At 37.7% G+C, this 17,245-nt stretch overlaps 1 protein-coding gene across 1 annotated transcript; it reads right to left on the minus strand.

Moving 5' to 3' along the window:
• Nucleotides 1-346: 346 nt before the first annotated feature.
• On the minus strand, nucleotides 347-6,326 carry LOC142840374 (uncharacterized). Its single transcript, XM_075956926.1, has 2 exons — nucleotides 6,233-6,326; nucleotides 347-1,025 (listed from the first exon to the last, which is right to left on the minus strand). Coding segments are annotated over exons 1-2 (681 nt in total). The 5' UTR covers nucleotides 6,235-6,326.
• Nucleotides 6,327-17,245: the final 10,919 nt, after the last annotated feature.

Here is a 17,245-nt window from a genome sequence, read left to right on the forward strand (position 1 = left end):
TTTTCAGAGCTAGAAAGTTCAAACTTCTTGGCAGTGGGCCACAAAGCTGGAACGCCGGCAACACAGGTGATGTAGTCTTGAGTCTGGAACGTGCAGTGCAGACAACAGCTTCGAACCTCAAGTTACCAATCTTCAGGCAATATTTTTTTTTTGCTGGAAAACCTGTGTTTTGCTCTCAAGGCCTTCAGCTGATTAGATGAGGTCCAGTTTCGCTACTGATGTTAGTCTCTTTTTCTTAATAGTAGCAAATTACAAGTTAATTGTATCTATACAATGTCTTCACAGCACCATTAAACATGAGTGTTTAACAAAACAACTGGGCACCAGATCTCACATTCCTAACAAACTAAATATAGAAGTCCCTGAAATAAATTTTACAAAAAAGATAAACATTTAAGATTCTTAAAAGGACTCCAGTCGGGTAAACAAGTAATTTCAGCAATGCTGTGGTGTCATAACAGAAATTCACTAATAGCTGAGCTTGCCTATGAATGCCAAGATAAGAAACGTTAAAGCCTTTGATGCACTCAAGCTGATAAAGGAAACACTCAATAATTACAGCAGCCCAGATGATCTTAGAAGCTACTCTGGCACATCTAACATTCCTTATGTGGCGAGTCTGTACTGGAAGAAAAGTAATCAGAAAAGCCTCTAGGCTAACACAGCTGAGTAAAAGGGAACTGGCATGAACATTTGCAATTTGGAAGTTCTGCCTCAAGGCAGATTGAAAAGAAGCTAAAGATGTGTCACTATTTGTCACTCCTGCTGTGATGGTAGAAAAAATGTTGCAGCCAACTAAGATGTCTGCCTGAGCTATGTTACTAATAAACACCACAGTGGATTTTCTGGATACAGAAGGAAATGTCAATATCAGCATGACATACAGACTAGCGAGCAATCCCAGTAGGGTCATGGTGGCATTTGGAGAAGGTAAGACTAGATATTGGATGTATTTGAACACCAGGTACCTTCGGAGGTCTTTCATATGGTCTCGATGTATTAAAATGTGAAGTCGGGCAGGATTCCTAGAGTAAGATAGAGAAGAAAAAAATTCTATAATATTATATGCAACACAACTTAAAGCACTTGAAACTATAGTTCTGTGCGTGAGAGTTAGTGGTTTTGATAGCTTTCCCATGATTAGACCCAGTTTCATATTATATCACACAGACATCTAAAATGACATCAAACTTTTGGTGGCAATTGATGGCAAAGACAAAAATCTTTTCTTTCCAGTACTGGATAGAAGCACACAGGAGGCAGAGAGGCCAGCAGATCTGAGTTCAAGGCTAGTCTAGTCGACACAGTGAGTTCCAGGAGTCAGTTCTGTGTTAGAGAGAACTTTTCTTAAAGAAAACAAAACAACAACTAAAAATCACATTTCTTCTGTTTAAAAGCTTTCTATAACCCTGATTGCTCTTGGGGCTGATGAGGGAGGGTGATTTGATCGGGGGAAGGGGAGGGAAATGGGAGGCGGTGGCGGGGAGGAGGCAGAAATCCTTAATAAATAAATAAATTAAAAAACAAAAACAAAAAAAAGCTCCCTATATATAAACTGATGTCTCAGGGTTTCATCTTTTCTTCTGATCACTTAGAGTAACCAGAGAATTAAAAGAAATTTTCCTGAGGAGATTGATTCATATATCAGAATCAGGAAAATTCTTGGGGCAGATGTCTAGTGGAGAGAAAACAGTATTCTTCTTGATCAATGCACTAGAAATGAGAGGGAAATGTTACACTTACAATTTCTAAATGAAATTATGACAATATTTAAATGATCTCTCCTCCTTCACACAGAAATACTTTTTAAAGCTAACAACTGTTTCTTCTACAGTCGCCCACCCGCCACAATAATTCTTCACATTGGTATCCTTTGCATTTACAAATAGCATGCTTAGAGCATTTTTTCCATTCATCTGAAATCTCCTCTATGATTTCTGTCATATGTACCATCACGACACTAAGGAAGAGCATTTTGTTGGCAGCTATTAAAACAAGAGTGACATGGAGAACATCCTCAAGGAAATCATTACAAATAGATAGCATTTTCTAGTTAGGATTATCATTGCTGTGATGAAACAGCATCATCAAAGCAACTTGGGGAGGAAAGGATTTATATGGCTTATGCTTCCACATCACAGATTATCATCAAAGAAAGTCAGGACAGGAACTCAAACAGGGCAGGAACCTGGAGGCAGAAACTGATACAGAGGCCATGGATGGGTTCTGCTTACTGGGTCGTTTCCCTTGCCTTTCTCATCCTGCTTTCTTATAAAACCCAAGACTACGAACCCAACAATGGTGTCACTCACAATGCGCTGGACTCTCTCCCATCAATCAATAATTGAGAAAATGCTCTACAGACTTGCCTACAACCTAATCTATAGAGGCATTTTTTTCCCTCAATTGCGGTTCCCTATTCTCAGATGAATTTTGCCTGTGTTTTGAAATGTAATTTGTGTTTTTTTGTAATTTTTTAAAATTTATTTATTTATTAAAGATTTCTGTCTCTTCCCCTCCGCCGCCTCCCATTTCCCTCCCCCTCCCCCAATCAAGTCCCCCTCTCTCGTAAGCCCAAAGAGCAATCAGGGTTCCATGACCTGTGGGAAGTCCAAGGACCACCCACCTCCATCCAGGTCTAGTAAGGTGAGCATCCAAACTGCCTAGGCTCCCACAAAGCCAGTACATGCAGTAGGATCAAAAACCCATTGTCATTGTTCTTGAGTTCTCAGTAGTCCTCATTGTCCGCTATGTTCAGCAAGTCCAGTTTTATCCCAGGCTTTTTCAGACCCAGGCCAGCTGGCCTTGGTGAGTTCCCGATAGAACATCCCCATTGTCTCAGTGTGTGGGTGCACCCCTCGCAGTCCTGATACAAAGTGTAAAGTAGGGGTATTTTCACTGCAAAGAAAATTATATAAAAATCTATTTCTCTGATAGTGTTTCAAAATTCCAGAATGTAGTTTGTTATGTGAGATGCGTAAACTTTTTGTTGTTCTCAAAACGGCATGACTAAGAGAAAATATGCATGAAAGACACAATTTAAAATGTCTAAGGTTCAGAAAGCCAATCTGAATGAGTTCCTAGATAAAGGTTAATAATAAGCTTCAGCCTATCGGGGTCATTAAGCTGTGTTGTCTGTAGGGATACTTTATTTGTATTTTTAATAAATAAAGCTTTCCTGAAGGTCAGAGTATAAAGCAAAGGCACTAGAGGTCAGGGAGTGGTAGCAAACACCTTTAATCCCAGAACTCAGAGAGAGAGGCAGATGGATCTCTGAATTCAAGGCTACCCTGAGCTACACAAAATCAATTGAGAAAAAGATCCATGTGGTGGTGGCTCACACTTTTAATCCTAGTGTTTGGGAGTCACATACCTTAATCCCAACACTAGGGAGGTGGAGTCAGGAGCAATGTAACTGGGCAGCAAGAGGAATATAAAGGGGAAAAGACAGGAACCCAGTGGAGTGTGGAGTTTGAGTATTTGTGGAGACAGGATATTGCCCTTTTGATATGAAGATTAGGTAGAGGTAAAAGGTCTCTATAGTGGTTAGCTGCTTTGCTTTTCTGATCTTCAGCTTGAACACCAATATATGTCTCTGGGTTTTTATTTTTTGTTCTACAGTTGTCATACCGTTCTGATTTTCCAAGAGACAAACTTTTCAGTCAGATAATTCAAATTTGCGATGTTCAGAAGTGCTTACTTGCTCATGGAGTGTTCTGTTTTGTTTTTAACACCAGGTGAAGCAGAGCTCAATAGCTGCTTTGCAGCTTTTCATTGGAGTCCTACAAATTCCACCTCTAGCAAACAAAGGGATTATGAACCACTGTGCCTGATGAACAGAACTGAAAAACTATTCAACAAATCTGTAGCAAGCCAAATTCAGTGGCGTGTTTAGAATCATACAGCATGATAACATGGGATTTGTTCCTGGAATGAAAGGATGACAGGTGGTTTTTTTTATTATTATTTTGCACTCCCTTAAAAAGTGATCTTAAGTTGGGCATAATGGCACAGGCCTTTAATCCTAGCGCTTGGGAGAAAGAGTCAGGCAGATCTCTATGAGTTCAAGGCCAACCTTGTCTACAGAACAAGTTCCAGGACAGCCAGAACTGTTACACAGAAACCCTGTCTTGAAAAATAAAAAAAAAGTAAAAAAGAAAGAAAAGTTACCCTAATTTTAGTGATTAAAAAAAGACAAGGCTTTTGTAGGCTCAGGAACTTAAACAAACTCGCATATGACTAAGAAATGCAGGGACTTCTAATACAGGCTTGTCTAAACAGCAAAGTTTTGCTCTTTGCATCCCAACATGTTTTCTAAGATTCTACAAGAACTTACCTTTGGATACTTTTCATTAATTTGAAATTACAGCTTAGGATGTCAATATACAAAGAATTTTTCAAAAAAGTCAACCTTGCTGTATTTCTTCTTTCACCACCTTTAAAACCAGTCCTTTAAATTCTTCGTTATTAAAGTAACCTTGGGATAGTTTTACAAAGAACTTTAGGCAACTAAGGAAGGCTGAGAGTGAAAAAAAAAGTTTCCCCAGGGAAGAGCACACCAATTGGTAATTCACTACCAAATGGTCAACACCGAAAACATATATCTAAATAACATTATGCAGACTGAGAAGGCTATGTTTAGAAATATAGATGCATATGCATACATGTATATAATAACATTTTTTAAAGACTAAAAAGTTGAAAGAAAATACAAAGGGGGTTATGGAAGTGATTGGAGGGAAAAGGGGAAGTAGAAATGATGTAATTATATTTCAATATTTAAAAAAGTGGAAGGAAGGAAAAAGAATATTAGGTGATTGGAACAGGCATATCAAAAGACATGGGTTTCAAGCTGCTTACAAATGGAATAAAGAGAAAGACACTGGCTACAGTATGAAATACTGAAAGAAGAAAAATAAATAATGAAGACAAAATAAATGCCCAAAGAAAATTCTTTTACTTGTCATTATGTTCAAAAGGATTTGAATCTCATAAAACAACCATGTTCAGGTCATGTCTTATTTACTACCCCATGTGTCCTTTTCCATTTTCCTCCTTTTCACTTTTAAAGCAAGGCCAGATGCATTATTCCAATCATCTTAGAGAGAGAGAGAGAGAGAGAGAGAGAGAGAGAGAGAGAGAGAGAGAGAGAGAGAGAAGGGGGAGAAGGAGAAGGAAAGAAAGAAAGAGGGGGAGAGGGAGAACTGGAAGAGTACCCCCCAAAGAAAAAAGTCAATGGGCAGCTAGGCTAGTCTTAGGCTAGTTATCACATTTATGCATTTGTCGATGAGAAAGGAGATTGTTTCATGAATAATTCTTAGAGGAAAGTGGGCTAGGGCAGGCAATGGAGTCAGAAAACTGTTGTTTAGAATTCTGTAGATGGCCATATCTCCTGATCTGGGCCAGGAAATCCCACTTCAAAGACCCTTGCATGAGTGAGTACGTGCAAATGTCAAGTTACATCACCTCAGAAGGATGTGAAACCGAACAACTCCGAGCCACACAGAAGTGTAGCTATGTACTATGATTACTATCAAAAGCAATCTGATTGTGTTTATCGCTTTGATTGTGGTAATGTCTTCGTGCATGTGTGTGTATGCTCAAATTTGTCACTTTAAAGGTGATCATTTTTATAAGCTATGTTTCATTACCTATTTTAAAAGAGAAATGTAACTCCATTTCAAAAACAAAATAAAGCAACCTGAAATTTGATCGTGTGAATTAAAGTTGATGAACTAACTCTGTTTACATTGCCAAGCATAATTATGGATTCTCACAAAATACAAAGTGATTTTTTAAAATAAAAGTCAAGTGAATTGTTTTCTGAAGTCAGACTAGTCAAACTGTACAGTTTCGTTTCTTAATATAGCAAGACAGTGTCTAATCTGTACTATTATGACACCAAAGATAAAAATATTTGATACAGATTTATAGCTTGCCCTCCATCAGTTCAGAATTCAGAGGAAGAACACAAACAGAAACGTGTGTATGTACATGCATATGAAAATATTCTAGCAGGCAGTAACAGATAGTAAGAGTTAGTTACTTAATGAGTATACTGAGTACAACGATTTAAGGCAGCAACAACCGAAAAACCTTCACGTTCACATCTACTGGTAATTTGGCTATATTTTTTTTCATATCCAAACTGACAAACGTGTTTGTTGAGATTAGTTACAGACATACTTAATGCTTCTAGTTAGACATATTCAAAAGTAGAGGTCATACTTACATGATGATGAAGAATCAAACCAGATACACTCCCCAAAGGGTTGGTGTAGGTAAACAGAATCAGGGTAAACTTTCTGTTTAGATGTCTTCTTTTCTGGGCTGCATTTCACTGGAAGTCGTGGGTAAGCTGTTCATCTAATGCCTCTGCCAAGGAATTTGCTACAGCAGATTTCACAGGAAATGTCTGAATCATTACTCTTAATAGTTTTTTTTGTGTGTGTGTAATATGGAAAAGTTGATACTTCTATTTTTGCAGCAACTTCTTATTTTACCTTTGAAGATGTGAGGAATGCAGTCTTCATCAGATGGAAAACCACCTGAAGTTTTGAACAAGTTAAAGCTTGGCAATTAAAATCCTTTGTGAAAGAAGACATGATATACATAAACAAATATCCACATACAGGGGAAATAAAATAGAATTTTAAGGCGAGTCTGAGTCTGAAGGATAAAATACCCTAAAATTCACAGCTTCCCAGTGATTCCATAAGAATTTATGCTAAGAAACGCACAGGGGTTTTTTTCTTCATTTTAATGGTATTTTTACTATGAATGTTGTGTGTGGCGGGATGGAGAAACAGAGATAGAAAGAAGGACAAGCACAGACAGATAAGACAGGAGATACAAGATACAAGAAGAGAGAAAGGGAGGAAGAAAGAAAAGAAGAAGGAAGGTTCAGGAATTTTAATCTGAATATTCAAGTAAAAGCAAATTCCAGGCCTGCAATGGAGCTTAAGTAACAATATTGTCTTGTATCAATGCTTGTCATCAACTTTAGCATAACACTTAAAAAAACCAACACACCCTGTGCACTTATGAGCTAAGTATTCCATTTTCAGGTGGCAAAACTCAGCAACACCAATAAAGCCACGACTAGCATCCACATTTGTGTACTGTTGACTGCAGACTCTTTTCAGTAGAATAATAAAAAAGAGAAGTTTACATGTGAAACTACAGGGGTTGGAAAGACAGATCAATAGTTAAGAGCACATACTGCTTTTGAAAAGGCAGTTTTATTCTTCACAGTCACATTGAACTGTTTATAGCTGCCTGTAACTCCACTCCCAGAGGATCTAACATCTATTTCTGACTTTCCCAGGTACCTGTATTCACAGGCACATACACATATGCAAAACTAAAAATAATTTTAAAAAATTTAAGAGTGGTTTGCCTGCATGTATGTGGATGTGCCACAATGTGTGCATTGCTCATGGAAGCCAGAACAGGGCACCATATCTCCATGGAACTGGACTTGCAGATGGTTGTTAGGCTTCACGTGGTTGCTGGGAACCAAGCCTGGGTACTTTGCAAGAGCACTCGGTGCTCTTAACCTCTGAGCCATGTTTCCAGCCCAAAATAAATCATTTTTTTTAAATGTGAAACTGTAAGGAGTTGAGGCAAAGTGGACAGGCCTCCAGTGACAAGTGTGAGAGACCATAGAAATCAGAAACTTTAAAATGGCATCACAATTTTAGGGACCCACAGCCTTCCCAAAATCCCTCCCTATTTCCAACATATTTTATAGTTTCCTCTAAAAAGACTCTGCTATGTATTTTATGGAGCATCAATATTTTGCAGATCATCCAGCGTTTACTGTGGTAAAAATGCTCAACAGGAAGTGGGGACTTGCGCTGACAACATAATATCTACGGCACTGCAAACTCCTGTCTAACCAGGATTAACCCCCAAACAACTGGGAAAGGAATTGTTGGCAGCTGCTGGCTCCCAGCTGAAATGTTTGTCCTTGATGAACTGCCACTGGAGAATGATAACAGACCTGTAGTCTTTTTCAATATATGAGTTCTGGCACCAGCTCTTTTTTCCCCTCTGCCAAAGACAAAACATATTCTCAACTTCATTTCTTGATAGGCAGAACAGAGCTTCTGGTGGTCAAAAATTCCCTGCTTAATTTTTCTATGCAAGCTTGCATACATTTTTCTTTTTGACCAAAAGAAAAGAGAAAAAATGCCTTTGATTACCCCAAACCAAAATGCGTACCAGTCTTCAGTAGTTTGGCTGGAATTAATATTAATATTCAATTAACATAATATATACTAAATTCCCATCTCTTTGAAAAGCACCATCAAAGATCATATGTATATTAACCTTCATCCCCCTTATTCACAAGGTTTGCTGCCTTATTTTCAGAGCCTTTCCTTTAGACCTATCAAAAATCACTATGTAGCAAAAAATAATATGTACAAATACTTGATCATTCCTCCACACAAATTTGGGTTTCCCCCTAAAAAGAAATTTTGATTTCTGTAGCTCATCACAGTACCTTACACATAATGTACTAAATTCTCATAGTTAGAATTTTGAATTGTTAAATATATAATGCCATTACCTGGCACTGAAGGTATCTTCCCCAAATCAAATTACAAAGTGTAATAACTCATACTAACTCTTAAATAAACTCTAACTGTACAACTCCCCAGCTTTGAATTTTAATCCCTACCTGTTTAAATAACTTCATATCTAAACAAAATTGATAAAGAGAGAAAGAAGACACAGACTCAGACACAGAGACACAGACACAGAGAAATACGGAGAGACAGAAGATTGTTTTGTTGCCAAGAGCTTATCTGGTCCAACTGTTTAACTGTTCTGGAAGTAAAGTATTATTGAATAAAATAAGCAATAGGTAAAGATATTTTGAGCCCTCTTTCTACCATGTATACAATTCAAACACACTGAAATCCATATCAAACACAAAATGACTGTTTGGATCCTACAGATTATACTGAAATCTTTAAGTGTCCTCCTCCCATCAGATTTATACCATCTATGTATTTAATCTCATCATCAACACCCCCATTTAAGTCAGCAATAAAAACATTGAATTAGGATAGGAAACAAGATAGACCTCTTGTGATGTTTCATATTAAAGATCTGTCTCAGTCAACATAGATAAACTAAAATTTATCTTTGAAGATAATAATCAGTCATGAACCTTAGTGTCCATCCATACTCCAAAATATTAGTTTATCCCTGAAAAGAATATTTTCTATAGAACAGCAGCCCTTCTTTATCAAAAATTAAAAATTAATTAATCAATTAAGAAAACAAAAACAAACAAGCCAAAAGCACCAGAGCCGCTAAGAGCAATGACTGGATATGAACTTGGGCAACTGAAGGAAAACAGTGTTAGAGTTTGAAAACCAGACACAATTCTCTGGTATCTAGATGCCATAATTCAAGTAATAGTACTCTTAACATTTTCAGGAGAAAGATGAATCACCCTCTAATCTTTTCAACTTCTCAAACTTTATTTTTCTTCTTAGAAAAGAAAATGGTCATTATTATGAATAATGGCATGAGGAAAATGTAGAGAAAGTGATCAAAGGGAAAAAATTCATTTAGTATTAATATGTTTTTAAAATGCAGATAGCATAGCCTGGGGACTAAATTTCATGATACTTGTATATATTGTTGAAATTTGCCAATACTGTAGATCTTAGGGGCCTCACCATTAAATACATGTAAACAATATCTCCCTAAATCAAATCTTGACTTTCTAAGGTCTACCCTCTTTATATCCTCACAGATATTACCTAAATTTCCAATTGAGGAAACTCATAAGATTATCTATTATAATGAGACCTTTCATTTACCAGATGATGAAAGCAAGTTCTAGAAAATGCAAATAATTTGGCATAGGGCCTACAGAAAACTAGCATATGAGTTGAAAGTAGAAGTTCTTTTCATGTCTTTTGGCAGAATATCTTTCCATCATGATTCAGAATCTCATGGAGGCTAAAAAGTCTGCCTTGTCTTGGACGCAAAAATGGAAGAATGGATGAAGAAAATATGGAATATATACATATTACAGTACTACTCAGCAGTAAAAAAAAACAATGACTTCTTGAATTTTGCATACAAATGGACGGAAATAGAAAACACTATCCTGAGTGAGGTAAGCCAGACCCAAAAACGGAACATGGGATGTACTCACTCATATTTGGTTTCTAGCCATAAATAAAGGACATTGAGCCTATAATTTGTGATCCTAGCAAAGCTAAATAAGAAGGTGAACCCAAAGAAAAACATATAGGCATCCTCCTGAATATTAACCTTCATCAGGCAATGAAAGGAGACAGAGACAGAGACCCACATTGGAGCACCGGACTGAAATCTCAAGGTCCAAATCAGCAGCAGAAGGAGAGAGAGCACGAGCAAGGAACTCAGAACCGTGAGGGGTGCACCCACACACTGAGACAATGGGGATGTTCTATTGGGAACTCACCAAGGCCAGCTGGCCTGGGTCTGAAAAAGCATGGGATAAAACCGGACTCTCTGAACATAGCGGACAATGAGGACTACTGAGAACTCAAGAACAATGGCACTGGGTTTTTGATCCTACTGCACGTACTGGCTTTATGGGAGCCTAGGCAGTTTGGATGCTCACCTTACTAGACCTGGATGAAGGTGGGTGGCCCTTGGACTTCCCACAGGTCATGGAACCCTGATTGCTCTTCGGGCTGATGAGGGAGGGGGACTTGATTGGGGGAGGGGAAGGGAAATGGGAGGTGGTGACGGGGAGGAGGCAGAAATCTTTAATAAATAATTAATAAAAAATAAAATAAAAAAATACTCCTATTTGCACCATAAAAAATTAAACTCTATACTTCTTTTTCTCTCTGTGTGTAAATGTCTTTGTATGTATGCACATGCATTTGCAGGTACATGTGCTTATGTATGTACACATATGGGGGGACAAAAGATGCATCAAATATTCCTCAATAACTCTTGACTTGATTTTTTGAGACAGAGTCTCTTGCTGAACCTGGGGCTTAGTGATTTTGGCTAGACTGGCTGGTTATACAAGCCCCACGGATATTCCTGTCTCTGCCTCCCCAGTGCAAGAATTATAGACATGCACTATTGCAGCATCCTTTTTCTTTTGGTACAGGAGAACAAACTCAGGTCATCATGTTTGCAGGTCAAGCATTTTAGAGATTGAACTACCTGTCCAGTGCCTATACATTGTTTTTTGTATGTTTCTTGGAGCACTTCTATATTTGTCAAGCTATGCTTTCTTTGATGCTAGCTCTCTTTTTCACCGGTGTTGAGAACTGAAGAAAAAAAAAAAACCAAGCAATTGAGATCGCGATATGCTTTACTCAGCATTTGTCCCTTGTAACTCAAAGCCTAATAGCTTTCATGTGACAGAATTGCTGTGAAACTTGCGGTAAGATTTAAAGTTTGGATAAGAATAAACATTTCTATCTAGCAGAGACAACATGAATAATGTGAGATTGAGTGGTAAGATTATAAGTGAGAAACACTTCCATACTGCATGCTACTTTGAAACAGAAATGCTTACTTGCCACGAGCACATAATGATAGAAGTATAAATATAAATGTAATTCACCCCAAAGAAAAACATTCTTAATAATCTTTAAATGCTTAAAGAGTAAATTCAAACAATGTTACAAGATATTACAAAGACATTAAGCTATCAAAAGAAATAATCTACAGAAACAGAGAAGCAGTCATGCTAAAGTCTTAAGTAAAAGTGAGAGTATATACAAATGCATATGTGAGAAAGGAAAATGAACATTTAAACACTACTAAGAGTTAGTCTACTCCTTAACATTGTAAATTACTGCACTGAAAGAAGAAAGGCAACCTGAACAAAAATAAAGAAACACAATCAACTATTCCAGATGCACAGTCTCAGTGCACAAACAGAAACCGTATGAAAAACCAAGACAACATGTCTCTTCAAAGAATTATAACAATGACACCTAATGAGGATGATCTGGAAGGACTTCCAGACAAAGAATTCAAAAGAGTGACTATAATCATGTTTATGCAATTCATAGAAGATACAAATATACTTCAGGAGAACAAAAACATAGAGATAATGAATGAAATAAGGATGCCAATACAAAATGCGAAAAAATGAATTCAACAAAGAAATAGAATCACTGAAGAAAGTCCATCTAAAATGATGCTAAAAATGAAATGTTTCAATGAATCTAATAAAATGTGAATGGAAATTCTCACCAAGAGAATGGATCATCTGAAAAATAAAAACAAAAACAAGCAAACAAAAAACTGAAAATCAAGACTGAAAGACAAGGTAGAAATATATCACTCAGTAAAGGCCAATAAGATTTTTCTTAATAAACAGAATGTGAACGCCATGAAAAGACTAAAATTTTGAATTAGCGGCATTATCCTGATACCAAAAAAGATAAAAATATAACTAACAATAAAAAAATATATACTAGTCTCCCTAATGAACATATAGAGGCAAAAATTTGCAATAAAATACAAACTGAATTCAAGAACACATCAAAAAAACTACCACAATCAAGTCAGCTTTATCCCAGATATGCAGAAAGGGTATTAAAAGTTACAGGAGGTCAAGTAGTTTGCTACGGCAAGTCCAGATTAAATCACTGTTTTACAAACTGGAAGTATATCCACTAAAACCAGGAGGAAGATAAGTTTCCACTCCCGTTTGACGTAGAATTTGAGATCTTAGCTCTAGTAACAACACTAGAAAACAAGGGTAAATAGGAAAAGAAGTAAAAATATGCCTATTTGTAGATGATATGACTCTATACATAAAAGTCCCGAATAACTCTACCATAAAATTCATACAGCTGATAAATACATTCAGCAAGGCAGCAGGTCACAGAATTAACGAACAAAAATTTGTACCATCCTAATGGGGAACCTCCTTCAGCCAATAACCTTTAAGAGGCTGGATCAAGTTAGGGTACCCAGAGAAAAACCCCGGCCTGCCCAGGGCTCGTTCTCTCTCTGGTTCTTGCATTACACACCTGAAGTTTGAATTCTCATTCCTGTTCCATGAGTTTGCCTCTTATAATAAAGAAATATAATGGGAATCTTTTGAAGTTATCTTGGGATTTTTTGACTTGCATCCTCATGCCCTTTTCCAGTAACATCTAATGCCCAAATTGTAGGTCGTGGGGACCAGCACACCCCCATTTCAAGACTCTCACAGCAGCTGCCTGGTGCATTGGGCACTGACTCTCCCCCCCACCCCCTGCAGCTACAGCCAGACACCGCTGGGACCCATGTGGTGTATTTGGGCACGACCTTGGCTCTAGCTGACTGCTCCTGATCTACAGCAGCAACACATGGCCCTCCACAGGCCGCAGACTCCGCAGTCAGGGATCCCAGCAGAGTGCACAGTCTGTGACTGACAGAAGGCTCTGGGTTTTCTCTTTAACCTGGTCACCAACTCTCAGAATAACTTTGATCGTCTTAATAACTGTTATTAATTTGTTTAAAAAACATTCTCTGGAGTTGTATATCAGATAACCTGAAGGCAAGATATTTACATTACTAATCACAACAGTAGCAAAATTACAATTATGAAGTAGCAGCAAAAATAATTTTATGGTTGGGGGGGTCACCACTATATGAGAGACTGTATTAAAGAGATACAGCATTAGGAAGTTTGAGAACTACTGCTATACATAAACAACAAGCATACCTTAAAAAAACAGGGAAATAATCTTATTCACAGTTGCCTCAAATATGTCTTGAAATAATTTATTATTTATTTATTTATTTGTTTGATTGTTTGTTTATTTAAGATTTCTGCCTGTTCCCCAACACTGCCTCCCATTTCCCTCCCCCTTCCCCAATCAAGTAACCCTCCCTCATCAGTCTAAAGAGCAGTCAGGGTTTCCTGCACTGTGGGAATTCCAAGGACAACACACCTCCTTCCAGGTCTAGTAAGGTGAGCATCCAAACTGCCTAGGCTCCCACAAAGACAGTACGTGCAGTAGGATCAAAACCCAGTGCCATTGTTCTTGAGTTCTCAGTAGTCTTCATTGTCTGATATGTTCAGCTAGTCCGGATTTATCCCATGCTTTTTCAGACCCAGGCCAGCTGGCCTTGGTGAGTTCCCAATAGAACATCCCCATTGTTTCAGTGTGTGGGTGCACCCCTCACGGTTCTGAGTTCCTTGCTCGTGCTCTCTCTCCTTCTGCTGCTGATTTGGACCTTGAGATTTCAGTCCGGTGCTCCAATGTGGGTCTCTGTCTCTGTCTCCTTTCATTGCCTGATGAAGATAAATATTCAGGAGGATGCCTATATGTTTTTCTTTGGGTTCACCTTCTTATTTAGCTTCTCTAGGATCACGAAATATAGGCTCAATCAATGTCCTTTATTTATGGCTAGAAACCAAATATGAGTGAGTACATCCCGTGTTCCTTTTTGGGTCTGGCTTACCTCACTCAGGATAGTGTTTTCTATTTCCATCCATTTGCATGCAAAATTCGAGAAGTCATTGTTTTTTACTGCTGAGTAGTACTCTAATATGTATATATTCCTTACTTTCTTCATCAGTTCTTCCATTGAAGGACATCTAGGTTGTTTCCAGGTTCTGGCTATTACAAACAATGCTGCTATGAACATAGTTGGGCATATAATATTGTTGTATGATAGGGCATCTCTTGGGTATATTCCCAAGAGTGGTATTGCTGGGTCCAGGGGTAGGTTGATCCCGAATTTCCTGAGAAACCACCACACTGATTTCCAAAGTGATTGCACAAGTTTGCATTCCCACCAGCAATGGATGAGGGTACCCCTTACTCCACACCTCTCCAGCAAAGGCTATCATTGGTGTGTCTGATTTTAGCCATTCTGACAGGTGTAAGATGGTATCTTAAAGTTGTCTTGATTTGCATTTCCCAGATCACTAAGGAAGTTGAGCATGACCTTAAGTGTCTTTTGGCCATTTTAACTTCTGTTGAAAATTCTCTGTTCAGCTCAGTGCCACATTTTATAATTGGGTTAATTAGCATTTTACAGTCTAGTTTCTTGAGTTCTTTATATATTTTGGAGATTAGACCTTTGTCAGTTGTGGGGTTGGTGAAGATCTTCTCCCAGTCAGTGGGTTGCCTTTTTGTCTTAGTGACAGTGTCCTTTGCTTTACAGAAGCTTCTCAGTTTCAGGAGGTCCCATTTATTCAATGTTGTCCTTAATGTCTGTGCTGCTGGGGTTATACATAGGAAGTGCTCTCCTGTGCCCATGTGTTGTAGAGTACTTTCCCCTTTCTCTTCTATCAAGTTCAGTGTGTTCGAACTGATATTGAGGTCTTTAATCTATTTGGACTTGAGTTTTGTGCATGGTGATAGATATGGATGTATTTTCATTCTTCTACAGATTGACATCCAGTTATGCCAGCACAATTTGTTGAAGATGCTCTCTTTTTTCCATTGTATACTTTTAGCTCATTTATCGAAAATCAGATGTTTATAGGTTTGTGGGTTAAAGTCCGGTCTTCTATTCGATTCCAATTGTCAACTTCTCTGTTTTTATGCCAATACCAAGCTGTTTTCAATACGGTAGCTCTGTAATATAGTTTGAAGTCAGGGATGGTAATGCCTCCAGAAGATCCTTTATTGTATAAGATTGTTTTGGATATCCTGGGTTTTTTGTTTTTCCATATAAAATTGATTATTGTCTTCTCCAGGTCTGTGAAGAATTTTGATGGGATTTTGATGGGGATTGCATTGAATCTATAGATTCCTTTTGGTAGAATTGCCATTTTTACTATGTTGATCCTCCCAATCCAAGAGCAAGAGAGATCCTTCCATTTTCTGGTGTCCTCTTCAATTTCTTTCTTCAAAGACATAAAGTTTTTGTCAAATAGATCTTTCACTTCCTTGGTCAGAGTTACCCCAAGATATTTTATGCTGTTTGTGGCTAACGTGAAAAGTGATGCTTCTCTGATTTCCCTCTCTGCTTCCTTATGCTTAGTGTATAGGGAGGCAATTGATTTTTTGGAGTTGATCTTGTATCCTGTCACATTGCTAAAGGTGTTTATCAGCTGTAAGAGTTCTTTGGTAAAATTTTTGGGGTCGCTTATGTATACTATCATATCATCTGCAAATAACAAAAGCTTAACTTCTTCCTTTCTAATACAAATCCCTTGATCCCCTTATGTTGTCTTATTGCTATTGCTAGAACTTCAAGCACAATATTGAAGAGGTATGGAGAGTCTGGACAGCCTTGTCATGTTTCTGATTTTAGTGGGATGGCTTTTATTTTTTCTCCATTTAATTTAATGTTAGCTGTCGGCTTGCTGTACATAGCTTTTATTATATTTAGGTATGGCCCTTGTATCCCTAATCTCTCCAAGACACTTATCATAAAGGGGTGTTGAATTTTGTCGAATGCTTTTTCAGCATCTAATGAAATGATCATATTTTTTTTCTATCAGTTTATTTATATGATGGATTACATTGATAGATTTGCGTATGTTGAACCAGCCCTGCATCTCTAGGATGAAGCCTACTTGATTTAATCGATAATTTTTCTAATGTGTTCTTGGATTCAGTATGCCAGTATTTTGTTGAGAATTTTTGCGTCAATGTTTATGAGTGAGATGGGCCTGTAATTCTCTTTCTTGGTTGGGTGTTTTTTGGATTTGGTATCAGTGCAACTGTAGCTTCATAAAAGAAATTTGGCAATGACTCTTCTGTTTCTATATTGTGAAATACATTAAGGAGTATAGGTATTAGGTCTTCTTGGAAGTTCTGGTAGAATTCCGCATTGAAACAGTCTGGTCCTGGGCTTTTTTGAGAATGGAGATTTTTGATAACAGTTTCTAATTCTTCGTGACTAACAGGTCTATTTAGATTGTTCACCTGGTCTTGGTTTAACTTTGGTATATGATACTTATCTAAAAAAGTGTCCATTTCTTTTCCATTTCCCAGTTTTGTGGCATACTGGCTTTTGTAGTAAGATCTAATGATTCTCTGAATTTCCTCTGTGTCTGTGGTTATGTCCCCCTTTTCATTTCTGATCTGATTTATTTGTGTGTTCTCTCTCTGTCATTTAATTGGTTTGGATAGGGGTTTGTCGATCTTGTTGATTTTCTCCAAGGACCAACTTTTTGTTTCAATGATTCTTTGAACTGTTTTCTTGTTTCTATTTTGTTGATTTCAGCCCTCAGTTTTATTGTTTCCAGTCTTCTACTCCTCCTGGGTGCACCTGCTTCTTTTTTTTCTAGAGCTTGCAG

This window comes from Microtus pennsylvanicus, chromosome X (genome assembly GCF_037038515.1).
Source record: "Microtus pennsylvanicus isolate mMicPen1 chromosome X, mMicPen1.hap1, whole genome shotgun sequence".
Taxonomy (NCBI): Eukaryota; Metazoa; Chordata; class Mammalia; order Rodentia; family Cricetidae; genus Microtus; species Microtus pennsylvanicus.